This window comes from Bubalus bubalis, chromosome 9, assembly GCF_019923935.1.
Source record: "Bubalus bubalis isolate 160015118507 breed Murrah chromosome 9, NDDB_SH_1, whole genome shotgun sequence".
Classification (NCBI taxonomy): Eukaryota; Metazoa; Chordata; class Mammalia; order Artiodactyla; family Bovidae; genus Bubalus; species Bubalus bubalis.
This window is the reverse complement of record NC_059165.1, coordinates 1,727,917-1,750,824: the sequence shown is the minus strand read 5'-3', so window position 1 is coordinate 1,750,824 and position 22,908 is coordinate 1,727,917. Positions and strand designations below refer to the sequence as shown.

Sequence of the window (22,908 nt, the reverse complement as noted above, 5' to 3'; positions counted from 1 at the left end):
ACAAAATCGCCTTGGGTTTCGTTGTGTTCTTAAAGAGATACAGTTGTTAGGAATGCCCATCTTCTTTCTTGTAAGTTCTGATGTGGGCCTGTGAGAAGCTGAGGTTCGACTGGGTTTCTTTAGATACAGTAATGAACCATCATATTCTCCGTGGGAGATTGCATTAGTTGGTGATCCCCATGGTGACACAGATGTAATTAATACCTTTTCATTTTACACAAGGAAATCATTCATTCATTCACTTTTAGAAATTGTGTCCTTATCCATTCTGTCATTGGTTCTGTGTTTGAAAAAATCAGATGTTTTGTTAATGCTGTAGCTTGTGTTATATGCCTTGTATAAAATTATTCTTTATGCTTCTGGTCTGTTTTAGTTAAATTTGGCTTGATACTTGGCTGTTAAGTTATAGGTGTTCAGTGATGTTTATCCTTATTAAAACTGCTTTTCCTTCTGAAATTTTACAGCATTTTCAAAACCACCTTGTCACAAATTCAGAAGTCTGTGGCAGTTAAGATGTTTGCTAAAGTTCTTGACATTTATACTTCCTCATGTCGTTTTTCAGATTTTTTATTAGTTGATTATGTTTTTCTTTCTCTGAGAAAGATGTAACACTTTGTATGCTGTTATGTAGAGGAGAACCCAATGAACAGATGATGATAATGTTAGAGCTTTTCACTCAATAATGAAAGATAAACTTTATAGCCTATGTTATAACTGACTCCGGAGCAGGGTGCTCTATAATGTCTTCTGTGTTCCCAGAAGCATGTGTTACGATTAGATTTACCTTTATTATCATTACTTTTGTAGTTTGCATGATTAACTTATTAATGTCAGAAGTACTAAAGTAAGTATGATAAAACAAATGCTGTGCTTAAAATGACTGTCCACCAGTAGACACTCCTCAAGCATACACTCTGAGTAAAGCACTTTGCTAGGTGCTCAGCAACATCCAGAAATGAATGAGACGTGGCTGCTGACTTCAGGAAGCTGTGTGGGAGAGCATATCCTTTATGAAATAGATCTCCCAGAGTCACCTGTGTGGCTTTGTCTTTAGGACAAGTCACCTCAGATACTGTGCCATGCATGCTTCATCACCAGTGTCCCAAAGTGGAAATTCACGCACTGTGTGTTTTTTTTTTAATTAGTGTAAATACCAGTTACATTTAAAGGCTATACCTAATGTTTATGATGTCTTACTTTTTTATTTCAACTTTTCTTATATATGTTAATGTAAATTCTTATGTTATTTTCTCCCTAGTTTGCTAGAAAATGGTCAGTTTGAAATTGTGACAGGTGGCTGGGTAATGCCTGATGAAGCTGGTGCACATTATTTTGCCATAATTGACCAACTAATTGAAGGACATCAGTGGCTGGAGAAGAATCTAGGTACGTATGGGTGTCTTTCTCTTCCGTGCGGACTGTGCTGTGCTGTGCTTCGTCGCTCAGTCGTGTCTGACTCTTTGCGACCCCATGGACTATGGCCCGCCAGGCTCCTCTGTCCATGGGGATTCTCCAGGCAAGAACACTGGAGTGGGCTGCCATGCCCCCTGCCAGGGGATCTTCCTAATCCAGGGGTCGAACCCAGGTCTCCCATGTTGCAGGCAGATTCTTTACTATCTGAGCCACCAGGGAAGCCCAAAAATACTGGAGTGGGTAGCCTGTCCCTTCTCCAGGGGGTCTTCCCGACCCAGGAATCGAATCAGGGTCTCTTGCGTTGCAGGCAGATTCTTTATCAGCTGAGCTCTCAGGTAAGCCCTGGTAGCTCATGTGGACTACTTTGGGCAGTTCATTTTGGGAAAGGTGAGATGGGGTCTTTTATTTTTTTAATAATTAATTTTTCTAGGACTGATTATTATTGAATAATTTATTTTTCGTTGATTTATGTCTTTTGGATCATAAACTCTGTTATATAGGTATAACGTGGTCACTTTAAGGATCATCTACCTTGTTTCACCTATTTTATCAATTTTGTTTATTAATTTTAGTATTTTCTCCGAAAAATATCCCACTGGAATTTTAATCATATATTAGTTAAGACTCTTGATCATAAAAGGCAAACACCTAATTGCCAGAGATGGGGCAGCGCCAGGGCAGACTGGGCCCAGAGGACTTGGACTGTGCTGCCTGGGTGCTGTCTCTTGGGCCTGCTCACTCTTGCATCTCCTCCTGGGGAGTGTGATAGCCGGAGACAGCCAGGACTCTGGTCTTCCTAGCCCAACAGGAGGAGTCTGCAATTAATACCTTACCTAACTGGCCCGCTTTGGGTTAGATGGTTATTTCCGAGTCAGTTTTTTGTGGCCATAGCTATAGGAGCTGAAATCACTGAGACCTGGTTAGTTTGATGCAAATGGTCTCAAGGAAAGAGAGATTTGAGGCAGGGTCAGCCCCACTTGAACCAGGTGAATGGGTCCTGTAAGGGGAAGAGGATCCTGAACTGATAAAATCAGTTCATACAACTCATAAGAACATGGGACTAATTGAAGTCTTTGTGATATATGATATTTGCATTGTGCATCATGGTAAATGGGGCTTCCCTGGTGGCTCAGTAGTAAAAAATCTGCCTGCCAGTACAGGAGATGTGGGCTCGATCCCTGGGACAGGAAGATCCCCTGAAGTAGGAAATGGCAGCGTACTCCAGTACTCTTGCCTGGGAAATCCCGTGGACAGAGGAGTCTGGCAGGCTACAGTCCATGGGCTCACAAAAGACTCGATGACTAAAACATCAGCAAACAGCATGTGTGTAATTGTGTTCACATATTTTTCAGTACAATTCTGTAGTTTATAGTAAATATACATTTGCAATTGAAATTATTTATATTTTATTGTTTAAAAATTTTTTAAAATTATTCTGTTAGAAATGACACCCTCCCACCCCGTTAATATTGACTTTTTATTTTGGAATAATTTCAAATATAAGCATTCTAAGAGTACTACAAAGAACTCCCATAAAGCCCCCAATCACACTCACCGGTTATTAACATTTTGACACATTTGCTTTACTTTTTTCTCTTTCCATATTATTATTGTTGTGATTCTCGTAGAGTAAGTTGCGGATAACATACCTGTACTGAAAAGAGTTAGCATGGCAGGTCAGATGTTGCTATCCTTAGAAAGGTCTTGCTAGCAGAGTTGTTCTTTGGTGGGTGTCTGAGGTATTGAATTCTTCAACGATGAGTAACTCACTGTGTTTAAACTGCTTGTAAACCCAATGTAGCATATGTTAAACACTTGTTTTCCTTCTGGGAGTTGAATCATATTATGAACTAGACAGTGGGTACCCACATGTCCAGACTCCAGTGAAAGGCCTGGGTACAGTCTCTAGTGAGCGGTTTGGCTGACCGCCGTTCGGTGTTGTCCGCATTCCCTGGTGCAGTAGTTGACTCCATCTGGGTGATCTGGCAGAGGGAGAGCTCTTAGAAGCCTGGGCCTGGTTTCTGTGGGCTCTGCCCTGTGTGCCTTTTGTTTCTGCTCATTTTTCTTTGTATCTTTTGACTATAATGAATCATAGCTGTGAGTTTGACTTTATGTTGGGTGCTATAAGTTTTCTTAAATAAAGAAGTCTCTGGGTGGACTTAGGGACCCCCTACTTAGTGTCACTTTTCTTGAATACGGAGTTGGCCAAAAGTTTCCTTCAGTTTTTAAGTAAAAATAAAAGACACTTTTTTCCCCCCATCAGGAACTTTATTGAACAAAGTATTCACCATTTTATTCCACTACCTTCTGCCATTTTTCAGGCAACTTTATAATTCCGTTTTCCCAAAACTTTTTGTTTTTTTTTTGAGCAAAGAACTGTTCCAGGTGCCTTTTTATAGTCTTCCAGGGAATTGAAACTTTTTCCATCAAGAGAATTTTGTAAAGACTCCAGTAAGTGGATTTTGTAGATTTTTTCTTTATGGATGTGTAATTGACATGTAGTGCAACATATAAGTCGTAACTGTAGAGTTCTGACAGACGTATATACCCACGTAAGCCCGTTTTCATCATTCTAGAAAGTTCCCTCACCCCTCACCCCGAGCTTCCCCTGCAGCCGAGCGCTCTGCGTGGCTCTCACTGCAGCCCGTTTCCACTGGTTTCAGGGCTGCCGCTTTGGGTCTGCCTTCGTGTGCTCAGCATGGACGTTTTCCTTGCTGTCCTGTGAGTGACTGTCATTTGCTCCCGTGAAACCCTCCCGGCAAAGGGCAAAGGGCAAAGGGCAAAGGGCGCGGGAGTGCTGGTGGTGTCACAGCGTTGTGCAGCCGCGACCACCATCTGTTTCAGAACGTCATCAGTGTCCCCAGGAGGACCCTCTGCTTCACTGATAGTCACACCCCTTTCTGAGTCCTTCCTTCTGTGTCCTAGGCTCAGGTGACCACTAGTCTCCTTAGTGGAACACACACACACACACACACACACACACACACGCACGCAGATTTGACTGGTCTGGACATTTCACATGAATGGCATCATACAACGTGGCCTTTTGGGACTAGCGTTTTTACCTGGCATAATGCTTTCATGGTTTATCCATAGCATGTATCAGGGGTTTATTCCTTTTTAATGACTGAATAATATCCTGCTGTATGGATATACCATATTTGTTTATCCATTGTTTTCCACCTTCAGCTAATGGGCATTTAGATTGCTCTCCTTTTTAGCTGCTCTGGGTGATGCTGCTGTGCACGTTTGTGTAAGCTTTTGTGAGGACAAAAGTTTTCATTTTTTTGGATTTTTACCTAAGAGTAGAGTTTAATGAACACATTTGAGAATATTAATTTCCTTATTGTAGCTTTGACTGTAGTGAGAATACGTGTAGTGTTCTCAGTTTTGTTTGCTAAACAGTTTGGAGCAGCTTGTTTTGGACACTGTTTTTACATTTGATTTGGGGATACTTTTTAAATTAAAATAATTATTTAAATAATTTTAATTAATAAATATTTATTAATAAGTATTAATTAATAATAAATGATTGTTTAAATAATTTTAAATAACTAATTATAGTTCCCTGATGGCTCAGATGGTGAAGCATCTGCCTACAATGCGGGAGACCCAGGTTCGATCCCTGGGTTGGGAAGATCCTCTGGAGAAGGAAATGGCACCCCACTCCAGCACTCTTGCCTGGAAAATCCCATGGATGGAGGAACCTGGTACGCTACAGTCCATGGGGTTGCAAAGAGTCAGACATGACTGAGTGACTTCATTTCACTCCACTTCACTTTAAAATTATTTAGTCTTTGGTTGTTAATTTCTGTTTTTATACATTTTATTGTATAAAACCGACCATTAGAAACTTTAAATTTGAGTTTTTAAGGTTATCTTTTGCCTAAAATATGCATTTTGTAACTGTTGTCTCTGACTCATCTTAAGTTCTAATATTGTATTTGAAATGATCCAATTTTATTAATTATGTTATTCATATTGCTCATGTTTTGATTTTAAGTCTATTAGATTTGCCATCACTTAAGTGGTATGTTTTACTCTTTTTAATGATTATTTCCTGTAACTTTTCTTGCTTTTACTTTTATATATTTTAACAATCTTATTCTTACATGAAAACACAAAATCTTTCCTGGTTTTATTGGCACATACGCCCTCTTTTTAAATTTTGGATTTTTCTTATACGCATTTTCCCTTAAATTTGTCACTTAACCCCCTTTTAAAAATATTTACTTATACCAAGAAAAATCCTGGCGGGATACTGGATTTCCCTCTAAGTCTCTGTGTAGCTTTCACCTCCTTTCATATCAGTTTTTAAAAATTCACTCTTTTCTCTGTCATTACACCCCAGGGATTCTTTAATCTGTTGCAGCTAGGTTGCTCTATCCTGTGTATCAGGTGATTTTGATTGAAAAAGATCACTGGTGGTGATAAAATCTCAGACATCACTGTAACTTTTCATGTTGGATTTTACTCTTGTTTGTAAGCTTATTCTGCCCTTGTTATTCTGGACAATATATGAAGAAGTGAAGTCGCTCAGTCGTGTCGAACTCTTTGCAATCCCATGGACTCTAGCCCACCAGGCTCCTCTGTCCATGGGATTTCCCAGGCGAGAATACTGGAGTGGGTAGCCATTTCCTTCTCCAGGGGATCTTCCTGAACCAGGGACTGAACCCGCATCTCCTGCACTGCTAGGCGAGTTCTTTACAACTGAGCCGTAAAGGAAGCCGACTCATTGGAAAAGACCTGATCCTGGGAAAGACGGAAGGCAAAAGGAAAGGGGCAGCAGAGATGAGATGGTCAGGCAGCATCACTGACTCGATGGGCGCGAATTTGAGCAAACGCGGGAGAGAGCGCAAGATAGAGGCGCCTGGTGCACGGCAGTCCCTCAGGTTGCAAACGACCGGGCATAACTGAGCAGCAGCATCGCATTCCTAGTGCTTGTTTATCTTGTAACTGGAAGCGTGTACCTGTGACCACCTCATTCAGTTCCTTCTTCTCCCACTCCCACCTTTGGTGACCACAGATCTGATCTCTTTGAGTTTGCTGCTTTTGAAGTATAATTGATCTACAACATATGTTCCTGATATACAACATTGTGACTCTGTATTTCCATACATTTCAAATATGGAATCACAGGACTTATTTTGCAGCTGGAATTTTGTGCCTGTTAATCTCCCTCACCTATTTCTTTCTTCTTGCCAGTCTCCTCCCTTCCGGAAACCACCTGTTTATTCTCTGTGTCTGTGGCTCTATTTCTGTTTTGTTGTTCATTTGTTTTCTAGCTTACACATGTCAGTGAAATCATACATTGTTTATCTTTTTCTGTCTGACTACTTCATAGGGCAAATTGCCTCAAGCCTGGTAAATGTTGTCAAAAATGTTCTTTTATATGCCTGAATAGGGTTCTGTTGTATATTTGTATGTATACATACACATATGTATGTGTGTATATGTACATGTGTGGGTATGTATATATGTCCACCGATGCACTTATGGACACTTAGGTTGCTTCTGTATCTTGACTACTGTAAATAATGCTGCTGTGAATGTGGGGGTCTGTGTATCTTTTCAAATTAGTGTTTTTGTTTTCTTTAGATTAATTCCCAGGTGTGGAGTCGCTGGGTCATATGGTAGTTCTCTTTGATTTTTCGAGAGTTTTCTGTAGTGCTTACTGTAGTGACTATGGCAGCTTGCATTCCCACCAGCAGTGCAGGGCTTCTCTTTCTCTACATACAGTTTCTTTCAACTGAAGTATGTACAGTGTTTTAGACATAATGCTCTTGTACACTTAATAGGCTATGTAAACATAACTTTTATATGTACTGGGTAACATTTTATTGTGATATTCTCTTTATGGCAGTGGTCTGCAAGTAAAGCCTCAATATCTCCGAGGTATGCCTATATGGAATAGGATGTGTGTAGGTTATATGAAAATATAATACCGTTTTATATAAGGAACTTGGCATCCAAGGATTTTGGTGTTTTCAGGCGTCCTGGAAGCAGTCTCCCTTGGATAGCAAGGGATGACTGTAGTTAGATTCACATGCGTGTTTTTTTGAACCATGTAAGAGGAAGTGGGAGACATCTTGTCCCTTCAGTGTTACTTCCTAAGAAACAGAGATGTTTGCTTAGATAAGCAGAAGATGTCAAATCAGGAGTTTTAGCAATGATACCACAATCTAGTTCACAGTATATTCAAACCTCGTCACTTGTCTTAGTAATGTTCTTCAATAAAAGCTGCTGTTTTTCCTCTCCCAGCCCAGGGTCATGTATGACATCTAGTTGTCACGTCTTTTTGTCTCCTTAACCTGGAACACTCCCTCAGACTTTCTCTGGGTTTCTTAACCTTGGTATTTTTGAGGAGGTCAGACTTCTGTTGTAAAACGTCTCTCAGTTTGAGTGTTTCCCCTTATCGTTAGCTTCAGCTCATGATCTCTGGTCTGTCTGTTTTCCTGGGATGTCTCCACCGTTCTTTCCTGTGGGCTCAGTGCGTCTCGTCAGGAAGTGCTCGTCGCCTCTCTGTTCCCTGCTGGTGGCGCTGTCCGTGACCAGTCATGGCTTATGTTTCTTCTCTGTTCTTTACCTTTCCCCCCTTTGTGGGAGACACATTGAGAACAGGTAAGATTCCTCATCAAACTTGAGTATTTTAGTTTTAGGATCTGTTGATGAGTTTCTAACTCCACCATTCCTTCCGTAACTATTGGTTTTGCTGTTGTTTAGTTGCTTTGTCTGACTCTTGGGACCCCATGGACTGTAGTCTGCCAGGCTCCTCTGTCCGTGGGATTTCCCAGCAGAGAATACTGGAGTGGGTTGCCATTTCCTTCTCCAAGGGTTCTTCCTGACCCCGGGGTCAAACCCACATCTCCTGCATTAGCAGGAGATTCTTTACTGCTGAGCCACCAGGGAAGACCTGATTATTTGTTAGCATTTTACTAAAAGGAAGATGTTTCTTTTTTATTTCGTATTTGTGAGCTTGTGGGTTTTGTTTTATTCAGTGGGTTCTAGTCCAGTACTACTGTTCTTTATCTTGATGCCCCAGTTGTCCCACATTTGGCCAATGGAAGCCCCTTCAAGCTATCTCCTGATTTATTTTTATATAATATGTTTCCATGACTCTTTGGCCATTTCTTGACTTTATGCCCCAAATAATCTGTTCTAGGGTTATCTTGTACTTTCCCAGTCTCAGCCCTGAAATAAGCTGTTTCTCTGAGTTTATTATAGAGCATAGCATTTAGAGGTCAAAATCTAGGAGCAAAGTTCAGCTAATTGATGCTGAAGTGCTTCTGCATCTAGGCCTTCCTAGTGCAGTGAGCTAGGAAATGTGCGTGCGTGCGCACACACACGCACACACACACACACACACACACACATAGTTTGTTTAAATATATACGTATGTTTGTGTGTTTATTTGTACATTTATTCATAAGTTAGTACCGCTGTGTCCTATTTCAGCTCAGTACCATAGGGTCCATTCTACTCGCATATTTATAGGAACTGTTTTGCAGTTCCTTCTCTCAAAATATACAACCTGGCTACTTTACCTAACTAGTTTGCTCAGTCTTGGAATTCATGAAAGTTTCAGAATTGCTAAACCTATGCTACTACAAAAAAACCCAAAGTACTAAATAGGTTCAAGATTTCTTTATAATTTTTTGGAGGTAAATCCCATATGTGAAATGGGCAAACTTTATATGGCAACTTCTTTTAGTTTTGACATACACTGTTGGTTCTCTGACAGTTCAACTTTTCCTTCTCAGTCTGCTTTGCTGGCTTCATCTTCAGTGTTCTGCAGCGTTCTCTCTGTTTTCTTTTCTGTTTTTCTATGTAAACACCTTGCATGGTAATCTTTACAGCTATAATCAGGATCAAGATTAACTCATTTGTGTAATCCTAAGCCAGTGTAATCCTTTCTTCAGTTCAGTTCAGTTCAGTCGCTCAGTTGTGTCCGACTCTTTGCGACCCCATGAATCGCAGCACGCCAGGCCTCCCTGTCCATCACCAACTCCCAGAGTTCACTCAGACTCACGTCCATCGAGTCAGTGATGCCATCCAGCCATCGCATCCTCTGTCGTCACCTTCTCCTCCTGCCCCCAGTCCCTCCCAGCATCAGAGTCTTTTCTCCAACACCCCAGTTCAAAAGCATGAATTCTTCGGCACGCAGCTTTCTTCACAGTCCAACTTTCACATCCATACATGACCACTGGAAAAACCATAGCCTTGACTAGACGGACCTTTGTTGGCAAAGTAATGTCTCTGCATTTCAATATGCTATCTAGGTTGGTCATAACTTTTCTTCCAAGGAGTAAGCGTCTTTTAATTTCATGGCTACAGTCACCAACTGCAGTGATTTTGGAGCCCCCCAAAAATAAAGTCTGACACTGTTTCCACTGTTTCCCCATCTATTTCCCAGGAAGTGATGGGACCAGATGCCATGATCTTCGTTTCCTGAATTGTTGAGCTTTAAGCCAACTTTTTCACTCTCCACTTTGACTTTCATCAAGAGGCTTTTTAGTTCCTCTTCACTTTCTGCCATAAGGGTGGTGTCATCTGCATATCTGAGGTTATTGATATTTCTCCCGGCAATCTTGATTCCAGCTTGTGCTTCTTCCATCCCAGCGTTTCTCACGATGTATTCTGCATAGAAGTTAAATAGGCAGGGCGACAGAAGTTAAATAGGCAGGGCGACAATATAAAGCCTTGACGTACTCCTTTTCCTGTTTGGAACCAGTCTGTGTATGGAAAATGCTAAATAGATGTTTGAGTGAAAAAAATGCACGGTTAGATTACTTATGTCTATGTATAGGTAGCATATAGAAGCCTTCTTTGAGAATCCTGAATAAATATTTGCATACTGCCCAATGAATAATCTTATTTCATTAATTCTAACCTGTGCGTTTATTATGTTGATTTTTCATATGTTATCCTCTGTGAAATTGAGGTGTATCTTTAGTCCTTTACCAGAATTGGTGTGAGTCAGGTGTGAAAAATTCTATTGATTCCTTCTTGATAGCAAGTACCAGCATCAGAATGTCTTAAGATTTATAAGGACATAACAGCATAGTTATTTTGGCCAGTTCTGCTACTGTGTTATGTGATGATTTAGCACTATTGTACGGTATAGAAAGAGAGCCTAAAATCCCTTAATGTTGGGATTGGAGAGTAGAAGTTGAAATGACTTAGATTAGTTTTCTGTGTTGTATAAGAACAAGTTGCAGGCTTTTGCAGCTCCACAGAGGACAGGACTGTTAGCTCCTGGAGGGCAGTGGCTTGGTCCTGTGTGTTTCTCGGGCTCCACTGACTGCAGCAGCTTTCCAGTATCTATCAGATGACAGAGTGCTCACTTTAGCTCCAGCCGATTCACTTCCAGTGTGAGTCACCCTGCCTGGGAGGACGGCCGGGGCAGAGTCCTTCTCTCGGGGGTCTTGCAGGGAGTCTCACTAAGGGTGCTCTGGGCAGCCCTTTATCTTGGAATCCAGGAGACCAGGGAGCTCGGGTGGGTCTGAATGTGTTGTGACTTCTTCTTTTTCATTTATCAATTAAAAAAATAACACTTATTCTCTTTATCAACAGGAGTGAAACCTCGGTCTGGTTGGGCTATCGACCCGTTTGGACATTCACCAACAATGGCTTATCTTCTAAAACGTGCTGGATTTTCTCACATGCTTATTCAGAGAGTTCATTATGCAGTTAAAAAACATTTTGCATTGCATAAAACACTGGAGTTTTTTTGGAGACAAAATTGGGGTATGTAGGGTTAGATGAAAGTAGATCTTACTTGACCTAGATATTATTTCACAGGGGTTATGACCTCTTGCTGTTATGGGTTTTATTCAACGTGTCTTTCTTGAGAATCAGGTTGCTTAAAGATATACATAATTATTTTTTCAATATAATCGTGTCAGGAGTCTTTTAAGCATTGGTAAAAATTTTTATCTATAGAACATGGTAGATTCTTTTAAGCCTAAAGGAAGTAAACAAAATAAGAAATTAGTCTTTTGCAACTAATGCTTTCATTTGATTCTATTTTTAAATGTACCCATTTTACCACAAAGTTGATTGCATTAGAACTGATGTTTGTTTAGTTGCTAAGTCATGTCCGACTTTTTTGCGACCCCAGGGACTGTGGCTCTTTGGACTCCTCTGTCTGTGGAATTTTCCAGGCAAGAGTCCAGGTGTGCATTGCCATTTCCTTCTCCAGGGGATCTTCCCGACCCAGGGATGGAACCCGGGGCTCTGCTGCGTCTCCTGCGCAGCCGGCTGACCCTTTACCACTGAGTTTCTGGGGAATCCCCGCCAGTGTTCCTTCCTTCTGCCTCTCCTGTCTCTGTAGCTAGTTAGAATTGCCTTTTAAAACCTTCCTCTTGCCCTCCTGGAACAGCCGTCCTGTTTCCTTTGTCACTTGTTTTCACACTGTTCTTGGTACCCAGGGGATCCGCGGATGTACGCCTCCAGCTCTGTGCTGGAGGAGGGGTGACAAGATTCGACCCTCCCGAGAGGCCTCTGCCTTTCCCACCCCCAGGCCATTGTCTGCTTACATATTTTTACTTAGTGAGTCCTTATTATGGGACATGCATTGTGTTACATGCTTTATATTCACTCTCTCATTGAACCTTTGTAATTATTGCTAAGTTAGGTTCTGTTATTATAGGACCTCTTAAATGGTGAAAAGTGGAGGCCCTTTGCCAAATCTCATACAGGTGATAGGTACGAAGCCTGGATCTAAACCCAGTTCTGTGCTCTTCCGAGGCCTAGGCCCCCTGACCTCTAGCATCTGCTGCCAGCTGTACCAAGTTGTCAGTAAAATGTCATCTGAAAAAGGATTTCATTATTAAGACTGTTCAGCCATCACTGCATTACATCATACTTGTTCTCTGGGTAATCTAGACCCTCGTTAAGTGTCTTAGGAGCATCATCTGTAGATTTAGACAGTATCTTTCTCACGGGCACTGTTGTTTTTTCAAAAGGAAACAAATTAACTATATAACTTATTATCCTGGAAAACTGAACCTGTAGGGCAAACAAGAGCTTCTGGGGGGTTGCATCCTATATAATTTTATCAGATGCTTAGGAGCATATTAATTTTTGTAGAAAAGGGATCATTTATTTGAGGAAGCCCTACTTAAATTATTGCTTACATTCAAATTGCTTATAAATATCAGTTGGCATAAAATTAATACTTTTATGCACTTAATACTATGCTAAGAAGAAATATAGAAAACATCGTTGCCTGTAAAATTATAGTCTTAATTTGATAAAAGACTAACACCACCAAATGCAGCAGATAAATTGAAATGTGTAAATGAGCTGCTAAATAGTATGGTGGACCTACCCGATGTCTTTGGATATGTTGCTTGAAAATGATGTTTTGGAATTAAGGTGAACTTCTTTGTTTGTTCTGGTTGTTAATGAAGCAGTTGTTTTCAAATTTTTTAAAGGTATATGGTGCTTATTTGTTTTTTCTTGTTGTCTGTCTGTATTATAAAAGCAATACATTGCTGAGAATTGGAGATCTGTTTGTAGAGAGGAAGAGATATTTACAGGTCAGAATTAAAAAACAAAAAATGGCCATTTTTTAACTCTTGTTAAAGCCCTCCAGTCTTACTTTGTGGGAGGCGTCTTACCTCTCAAGGGCAGTGATGCCAGGACATACTGGCATTGAGGTTTCAATTAAAAACAGTTCTGTGTTGGGAAGCAGTACTCGTTTTCTGTATCTTTATTGTTTGCTTTGTTTTGATTCTTCTTCTCTTTGCTTTTGAAAATTATTTTTACTTTTCCTCTGCCTCCAAGGAGAACAGTCAGACTGGCCCTTCACTGGTAAGGGGCCCTCTACAAACTCTGCTGCAGAGAAGGCAATGGCACCCCACTCCAGCACTCTTGCCTGGAGAATCCCATGGACGGAGGGGCCTGGTGGGCTGCAGTCCATGGGGTCGCTGGGAGTCGGACACGACTGAGCAACTTCACTTTCACTTTTCACTTTCGTGCATTGGAGAAGGAAATGGCAACCCACTCCAGTGTTCTTGCCTGGAGAATTCCAGGGACGGGGGAGCCTGGTGGGCTGCCATCTGTGGGGTCGCACAGAGTCGGACACGACTGAAGTGACTTAGCAGCAGCAGCAGCACAAACTCTGCTGAGTGCACTTATTTCTTGTCACTGAAGACGAGTATTTCCCCAGTATTTTCACAAGCCCTTCCCTCTCCTTCTCTTATTCTCCCAGTCCCCCGTTTTGCTGCCTTCGTGTCTTCTTCACACCTGGCCTCTGCAGCTAATGGTCCCTCTCAGAGTCCCTGCTCCCCGAGGCAGGCGCAGATGTGGCAGGCGCTGGCAGCCAGGGGTGGCCGTAACTTTGGATGAGCTGGCTGTAACTTCTGCTCATTTATATCCTTCCAGGTCAGCAGATGCTGCTTTAGGATGGGGCCTTTCTGTTTCAGTTAAGTTTAGACAGAAGATGTATGCAGACACTGAGATACAAGTGTCGTCCTTCTGGCTGGTGGCCGTAGAATGCTGCTGCGGTGTGTGTATTAGTAGTTAGAGGGGTTGTTGCTTTAGGATGGAGCTTGCACTGTGTATGTGTAAAGCGGTGGCGTTTTGAAAGTTTGGGGATGAAACCTGTAAATTTACACAGGTCTGTCTGTTGCTGTTTGCTGTAGATCTGGGATCTGTCACAGACATTTTGTGCCATATGATGCCCTTCTACAGCTACGACATCCCCCACACTTGTGGACCTGATCCTAAAATATGCTGCCAGTTTGATTTTAAACGGCTTCCTGGAGGCAGATACGGTTGTCCCTGGGGAGTCCCCCCAGAAACAATATATCCTGGAAATCTCCAGAACAGGTATGAAAATATGCATTTTATAAGTCAGCATCTTGAACAAGTAAGTATTAGTGGCTTGTTGCTGAAGAGTTATATAAATGGTCTTTGGTAGCCAATATTATCCTTACTCAAGGCATTCATTCAAACGAGATTTAAAGCAGCTGAAAATTGCCAAAGCCTTGCCTGTTTTTGCCTTCTGTGTTATAACTTAATGGAAAGTGAACAATAGTAGATCAGTGTACAGTGGATAACCTATTATACACTGTTACTATGATCTCCTTTGCCTTTATTATAAAAGCCTCCTACTGTGTTTGATTGATTTCATATACTTTTGTTGATAATAAAACTTATAGTCTCTATGGTATAAATTGGTAAGAGAAGCAACCCAATTGCAAAAACATGTTTATTGAAATGGATCACATAAAGAGCGTAATTATCTGTTCCCTTAATAACAATCTCAGTAATCGTGAACACTGCCCAGCTCTGATGAATACATGTCTTTGCATCTTTCTGAAGTTTTTGACTTACCGAAAACTTTAATTAGGAATATTTATTCTTAAAAATTGTTAACTAAAAATCAGGAAATGAATTACTTATTTTTTCTTAGAAGAAAACTGTCCTAAAGATGGAAGCATCTCATTAAATCAAGCTACCTATACTTCTAATTCTGGTGCTTTTAAAAGTTTAATTTCTTCACTGTAAAATTAATGGTATGTAATACACTAAAATAAAATACTGTGTTGTAATATAAGACAAACTCTGCTAGAAAAATAATATAGCCTTTTAAATAAAGTAAGATTGTTGCTCTGTGCTCAATAAAATCTATTTTTAAAAAAGTGTGTGTGAGGATGAAGGTATGATTTGGGTCTCCTTGCACTGATTGAGCCCTTGTGGCGATAAAGGAAATATTGCAGTGTGAGCCTCTCACTGTGGCAGGCATAAAAGTATCTCAGCATGGCCGTCTTCTTAACGTCGTGGATCCTTTATGTATATCAAAATCTGGCTTTTATAGTTGTTTTGAAAAAAAAGTATCCCAAGATTCGGGATCTATTTGGTTTCTTTTTTGGTTCCTGGAGCGGTGAAGACCCTGGACAGCCTGCTCGGGTCAGGCTCGGGTCAGCCTGCTGGGGTCAGGCTGCTTGGACAGAAGCGGATAATCCAGTGCAGTTGCCGCAGAGGCGCAGCGGGAGGGGGTGGCGGTGGCTTGGTCAGGGCCGGGGGAGCCTTGCCTGCCTTCTCGGGAGAACACGTAGCTGTTGGCCGCTAAGTGGGGTTTGCACGCCTCCTCTTATTCCAGTGGTCAGGGGCTCCGGGAGACTTCTTGCAGGCTAGCTCGGGGAATCCCCGTGCACCCACAGATGGTGCGAGGCCCCTCTTTTTCTTTCTTGGGTGTGGCTGAGAGTGCCTGAGAGCTATTCTGCGCAATCCTGTTGATGGTCCTGGAACCCTTCCAAGACTACCGGCCCCCTCCCCAACCCCCCTCAGAACACACCTTGTGTTCAGTCAGTTCCAGTGATTCTGAAAGGGGCTTCCAGGCACCAGGGACATACAGATGAATGAACCGTATAATGCTTACATAGATTTTTTGTTGTTGTTTAGCTTATAAGTCTTGAAGTCTTGGTTCTGCGGGTTATTTCCCATGCAGATATCACCTTCCTTGTGATGTTCAGAGATCAAACATGGGCATTCCAGTTTAATGGCACTGGCTTTTTTAACACCCTAAAGCAAATGATTTTTAACTATCATGCACAGGTGATACGTTCACTATGCTTAGTTTATCAGGTTTCTCTACTTTGAAGACAAAGAAACTCCATTCTTTATCAAATTGGGTTTTAGATCTAGTACCATATAATTTGGGCTTCTCTGGTGGCTCAGATGGTAAAGAATCTGCCTGCAATGCAGGAGACTGGAGTTCAATCCTTAGGTCAGGAAGATCCCATGGAGAAGGGAATGGCTAACGACTCCAGTACTCTTGCCTGGAGAATTCCATGGACAGAGGAACCTGGTGGGCTACAGTCCATGGGGTCATAAAGAGTTGGACACGGCTGGGCAGCCGATACTCACTCACCGTGTGTTTTACGTATGGTCATGGTTTACATGTCAGGTGATGTGACGTCTGTTCCAGTCAAGTTGCCCTTTCCTCCCTGGTAGAGTAAGTGCAGAGCGATTGCAGCTGCGCACCTGTACCTGTGATGTGGCCGAGGCACCTGTCACAGGTTGCCGTGTGTAACGAGTGTCCACTCCCGACCAGCTTGGCAGTGTGGCCCCTTGGCTTTCCCAGCGCTGACACTTCCTGAGCAACAGCCTGGGAGTCGGGATGGATGCTGTGTAGAAAAGGCACTTCATCAGAGTCTGTGCTTGCTTTCCTCTTCTGTGTTTCACACATATACATGCAGAGCATGGTGTATCTAGTAGTGAGCCTTGGGATGCGTTTTTGTGCTACTTGCCTGGAGGATCTAGCTGGATGCTCATTTATACTTTATCTTATATCTGTGATTCATGTACATATTTTTCCTCTTGTTTCCTTAGGTCTTATACATCTTCCTGTGTGATTAATCTCATTGTATGTGTGCTTTATAATTATAAGTAATAATTTAAAATTGTTTTTTGGGAAATATGGAATATTAGTAAATTACTAGTAAAAATTAAGTTCTATATTGAACGGTAATCTCAGGAAACTAGGTATTATATGTTAAGTAAGAATATTATGGTTATATTTTACTCACCAAGTTATTACATTTTTGCTAATTTAATATTTGCAGAACAATTTCAGAGACCATCAATATAAAAAGAGCATATGAGATTCTAAATTTAGTTCAGTGTTTTTTCATAGTTTCTGTAAAATGCCTCCTTCCATCGTCGATGTTCTTTGAGATTTCTTCATAAATTTTTATATCGTGAATTAGAATCTACTTCTGGATAATCCTTGAAGTGAAAATTGGAATACTGAATAAAAAACCATATTTGTCATCTATCACTGTTTTTTAAGCTTTGGCACTAGAAACATGGAGAACTCCTCAGGGTTCATCTGCTTGTTTAATTTCACTTTCAGAAGCTCTTCCTCTTACTTTGTGTTCCCAGGCTTTCTCAAACGGGGCCCCCATTCAGCGTCTCCCAAAAGGTTTTCTAGACAGTGTAAGAAAATGAAATACAGAAGCCTATCAGCACGTTGTATTTAGCTGTCCTTTTGAGTCATGGGTTAGGGCCCAGAGAGAGAGAAACCAGAATAGCTCATGCCGTTCCTTAGCTATATCTGTTGATCAGTATGAAGGACACTGTGAGAGACACTCAGATTATTGATGGAAGAAGTTGACTAAGTTGGTTTTCTTCCTTTAGAAAAGGAAATACGGTTCTATAATTGGCTTCATTCAAAATAATTTTATGTTTAATTAGGCAATTTTATTTTTTTTAATTAGGCAATTTTAGATTAAGTTAGAGAAAGGGATATTAAGTCAAAGCAAGTCAGAGTTCATGTAGATGAGAAATCTATCTTCTTGGACTGAATTATTTTACGGCACAGGCTATCTGGCAGTCAGTCTCTGTGGCTAACCTTTGGGAGGGCACTGATGCCCTCAGGAATTTATGCCAAAGCTGTCATATGCCTTTATTTCTCTAAGGATATTCCATGGAAAAGCTATGGGGTTTTCCCTCTGATAAGAGTTTATCAATATTTTAGAGGGATAGTAAAAATCAGTGTAGTAGTTTAGAATAATCTGCCTCATAAATCGCGCCAAGCGAGAACACAGGCAGAACGCATGACGCTCTGTTTTTCTGCGGCTTCGTAGCGAGTGGCCCCGCTGGTGTTAGTGGTGCTCCTTCTCCTTTTGCAGGGCCGAGATGCTTCTGGACCAGTACCGAAAGAAGTCAAAGCTCTTCCGTACCACGGTGGTCCTGGCCCCGCTGGGAGACGATTTTCGCTACACCGAACGCACCGAATGGGATCATCAGTTCAAGAATTACCAGCTGCTTTTTGATTATATGAACTCTCATTCTCAGTATAATGTTAAGGTAATGAGAAATGCTTTATCATGATGCCGTATTTGAAGGTGAACCTTCATTATTAAAGGAGGCTGAAACACAACAGCCTTAGTTTCTTCGTCCCGCATCCTAGTATTTCTTAGAATATGTAGTTCTTCTGTAAAAGTGTGATTCATGAAGGGGTAAATTATCTTACACTACTGTTCCATTTCTAAAGTTACCCCTTTCTTACCACTCACTGAGGATTAAAGAGGCATTGCTTTGTGTGGTTGAAAACACGTACCTACTAAGTTGTGATGTTCGTTTTCCAGTGATGTCCTGTTTTCCTACTGGCGCTGAAAGTTTGCTGTTTCTCTCAATCGCTTCCTGTGATTTAGCAGTGTGACTGGCAGATGCAGACGCACATGTCAAGAATTTTGCAAACAAATGTCTTGTATCAGAGACTACACTCGCATTTTCCTTAGATGAGAAGTCTTCTAAAATTAATCATTCGTCTGTCATCCTTGCTCTTTTTCTCCCCCTCTGGAAAATTTAAAATGCACCCTAAAGTTCTGAGAATAGCATAAATTCCTCCCCCCCACACTGCTTCCCAATATCCATGATTCAGCTACGGCACTCATCAGCTCAAGGTCACCCTTGTTTCCGCTGTGCTCCACTGTCATCTCACTCCTCTAGAATTTTGGAGCAAATCTCAGAGGGCATGTATTTTTGTCTATAACCATTTCATTATGTATCTAAATGATAAGGACACTGTGGAAAAATATGATCGTAATACCATTATCCCATCTGAAAGATTAACAGTAATATCATATAACCAGACACATCCAATCTCACTCATCTCATCAAAGCGTTTAGCAGATGGGTTGCATGAGTGAGGCTTGAGCAAGAGTCACGTGGACCCTGTGTGAGAGGCCACTTACCCAGCAGTGTACTGTGTGCACATCAGAGCTGTTGGACTTACCACACTGAGAATACAGTAGAGAGGAAGTGCGGTTACCTGTGGGAAGTAAATTCAAGCTTATTAAGGAAAATCACATAATACTGAATAGATGAATAAGCTTAAATAAAACATCACGGTGATTCGAGATACTTAAAACCGAATTTCAGCCATGTCATAAACCTTGAGTACTGGACCTGTGTGTAAGTCATCTCTGTGCTTCCCTCCAAGAGGAAGTGCACACAGGGACCGTTGATCGGAGGGACGCGTGCATACGTCTCGAAAGACACCTTCCTGGGGAATGGTTCCGAGGTCTGCAGAAGGAGCCACTGCATGACTCTGAAGAATTTAATCCTGTCTTTAATATTTTACCTGTTTCCTCCTTTGCCCACTAGAAAAATCTTTAAAGTAATTTGAAAAGTTAATGTATCATGTACATAGGAGTGCATAGACCATTAAGTACACAGAGAATATTTTCAGTTTTTAAAACACCCATGTAATATTAAAAAGGATATATATATATATATATATATATATATATGTATAACTGAGTTACTTTGCTGTATAGCAGAGATTGGCATAACATTGTAAACCAAATATACTTCGTTTGAAAGAAGAAAAAATCACCACGTAACCCCTATCCAATATGTAGAACATCTCTAGTCTTCCAAGTCTCTACCAGTTCCTACAAGAGTAACCATTGCTTTCATTTGTATTTTTTAATTGGAGGATAGTTGCTTCACAGTTTTATGCTGGTTTCTGCCGTCTGTCAATGTGAGTTAGCCGTGGGTGTGTGTCTGTCCCCTCTTGCTGAACCCCCCCTCCCACCTCCTGCTCCACTCTGCTCTTCTGGGTTGTATCTTTGTGATTGGTGTTGCCTGTTTTTGAATTTTATGAGAAGGGACTCTTAAATATGTGTTATTTTTTGTCTCAATTTTTTTTTTTTTGGCTGCACATTATGTTTTTGAAATTCATCTAATGTTATGGGTTACATGTGGCATGTATCATGTGATATTGATGAGCATACCACCATTTATCCATTCTGTTGTTGGTGGACACTTGGATTGTTTTCAGCTTTGGTTTATGACAAGTAACACTGCATTGACCGTTTTCTGCAGTGTATGTGTATGAGTTTATGGGGGTATAAAATGGAGTGGAGTTTTGGGGTTATTGGGTATGCACATGTTCAACTTCAGTAGATATTGTCAAATAAAATTCCAAAGTAGACCCACTGGATGTCGCATCCTCTGACAGTTTCAGTGGTTCCTCTTCCTTACTCAGGCTCGTCTTATCAGAGCTTTTTTCTCCTTTTATGATGGATGTGATGGTTTTATTTTGTATTTCCAGTAGTTAATGAGGCTGACTCTCTTCTCATAAGTTTATTGCTATTTGGGTATCCTCTTTTGAGCAGTGCTAAGTCTTTTGATGATTATTTTATTAGATTGGGTCGTCTGTCTTTTTCCTAACCATTTATATTTCTCTTATGTATTTTGGATTGAGTCTTTTTTCAGATTAAAGTTATGCAAATGTTATCTCCCACTCTGTAGCCTCTGTTTTCTCTCTCTTAATGCTATCTTTTGAGGAACAGAAGTTCTTAATTTTAATGGAATCTTATGGTTAGTGCTTGTTATGTTTTGCTTAAAAACTTTTGTTTACCCATGGTCGTGAAAAGCTATTCCTTATGAAGCTGTACTCTAGAAGTGCTGTTGTTCTACCTTCAACATGTAGGTCTGTCTATAGTATGTCGGAAATCAGTCAGTTCAGTTCAGTCACTCAGTCGTGTCTGACTCTTTGCGACCCCATGAACCGCAGCATGCCAGGCCTCCCTATCCATCACCAACTCCCGGAGCTTACTCAAACTGTCCACCCAGTCAGTGATGCCATCCAACCATCTCATCCTCTGTCGTCCCCTTCTCTTCCTGCCCTCAATCTTTTCCAGCATCAGGGTCTTTTCGAATGAGTCAGCTCTTCACATGAGGTGGCCAGAGTATTGGAGTTTTAGCCTCAACATCAGTCCATTCAGTGAATATTCAGGGCTGATTTCCTTTAGGATGGACTGGTTGGGTCTCCTTGCAGTCCAAGGGACTCTCAAGTGTCTTCTCCAACATCACAGTTCAAAAGCATCAATTCTTTGGCGCTCAGCTTTCTTTATAGTCCACCTCTCACATTTCATACATGACCACTGGAAAAACCATAGCCTTGACTAGACAGACCTTTGTTGACAAAGTAATGTCTCTGCTTTTTAATAATGTTTGGAATAGATTGTTGTATATTGTCTGAGGGGAGGGATCAAGATACTTTTTGCCCGTGTGAGTATCAAGCACCATTTATTGAAAAGACCATAGTTTGCCCATTTCTATGCAGTGTCATCTCTGTTGTTAATCATGAGTGGAGATGGATTTATGTGTGGGTCTGTGTCTAGACTTTCTACTCACTTTTGTCTATTTAACCAGTTTCATACTTTCAGCTTCATAGTAGATCTTACTATCTGATATCTGATAGTTCTGTTCTTCTCTTCAGCACTCTGCCTTCTTTATGGTCCAACCCTCACTTCCGTACATTGACTATTGGAAAAACCGTAGCTTTGACTATATGGACCTTGGTCAGCAGAGTGTTACCTCTGCTTTTTAATATGCTGTCTAGGTTTGTAATAGCTTTTCTTCCAAGGAGCAAGCGTCTTTTAGTTTCATGGCTGCAGTCACTGTCTGCAGTGACTTTGGAACCCAAGAAAATGAAGTCTTTTACTGTTTCCATTTTTTCCCCTTCTGTTTGCCTTGAAGATGGGACGGGATGCCATGACCTTCATTTTTTGAATGTTGAGTTTTAAGGCAGCTTTTTCACTCTCCTCTTTCACCTTCATCAAGAGGCTCTTTAGTTGATCTTCACTTTCTGCTGTAAGGGTGGTGTCATCTGCATATCTGAGGTTATTGATTTCCTTTATTTCAAGAATTTTTGTCCTTTAAATCCTGGCTGCTTTGAGGGCCCTTAGATATCTTCAAACATTTTTTTCTGTGTATTAAAACTTGTTTGTCTACTTGTATCTGTTCTCTGTGAGATGTTTAAAGTTGCTTAATCAAGCTGAAAGTGTTAAGCTTATTTTCTTCTAATAAAGGACAAACAGAAGTAAGCAATTGGATTTAGGTGACTGAGAAACTGACGTTGGACTAACCCAGTCAGCCAGTTTGCCATTGATCATGACTTATTTAGCAATCTATGTAACCTTTCCTTTTATGTCGTCCTGGTAGAGGAGTTTAATGTTACATTTAAGATTAAGGTTATGTTTACGATTATTTGTTGCTTTTTAGTGTAAAACATTTAAATATTTTTGTTCAGTTATTTTTTGGTATCCCAAATACTTTATTTGAGCTACCAAGAGACTATAGAAAAATTTACTTTAAATTATTTATTTATTTTTAAACTACTCTAGCATTGCTAGAGGATTATATTTCAGTCCTTTAAGTTTGTGAGAAAGCTCATCAGGTCACTTACATCAACTTTGCTCTGGGATTTTGCCAAGAAGAAAATATTTTCAGTCTGGGTAGTACCAAAAATTAACTGAAATATTTTTAAAAGGGTGTACTCTCTTTTTGATATTAACTTTCTAGCATGTCACAGATCCCTAAAATTTGAAACTGAAAGTGATTTTTGTTATCTAATAGTAATCCCTTATTACATAGATGAGAAAGTGAAAGTAAAAGTCCCTCAGTTGTGTTTGACTCTTTGCGACCCCATGGACTATACAATCCACAGAATTCTCCAGGCCA

At 40.8% G+C, this 22,908-nt stretch overlaps 1 protein-coding gene across 2 annotated transcripts in view; it reads left to right on the top strand.

Annotated features, from left to right (window-relative positions):
• The window catches only part of MAN2A1 (mannosidase alpha class 2A member 1), a 208,032-nt gene that overhangs the window by 82,191 nt on the left and 102,933 nt on the right, over positions 1 to 22,908 (top strand). Inside the window, exons 5-8 of one of the 2 annotated variants that reach the window (XM_025292149.3) lie at positions 1,259 to 1,386; positions 10,987 to 11,160; positions 14,064 to 14,250; positions 18,060 to 18,237. In XM_025292149.3, the coding sequence (XP_025147934.3) occupies positions 1,259 to 1,386; positions 10,987 to 11,160; positions 14,064 to 14,250; positions 18,060 to 18,237 (667 nt within the window). The remainder of the gene's footprint in view (positions 1 to 1,258; positions 1,387 to 10,986; positions 11,161 to 14,063; positions 14,251 to 18,059; positions 18,238 to 22,908) is intronic. The other variant, XM_044947248.2, reaches the window with a different exon arrangement.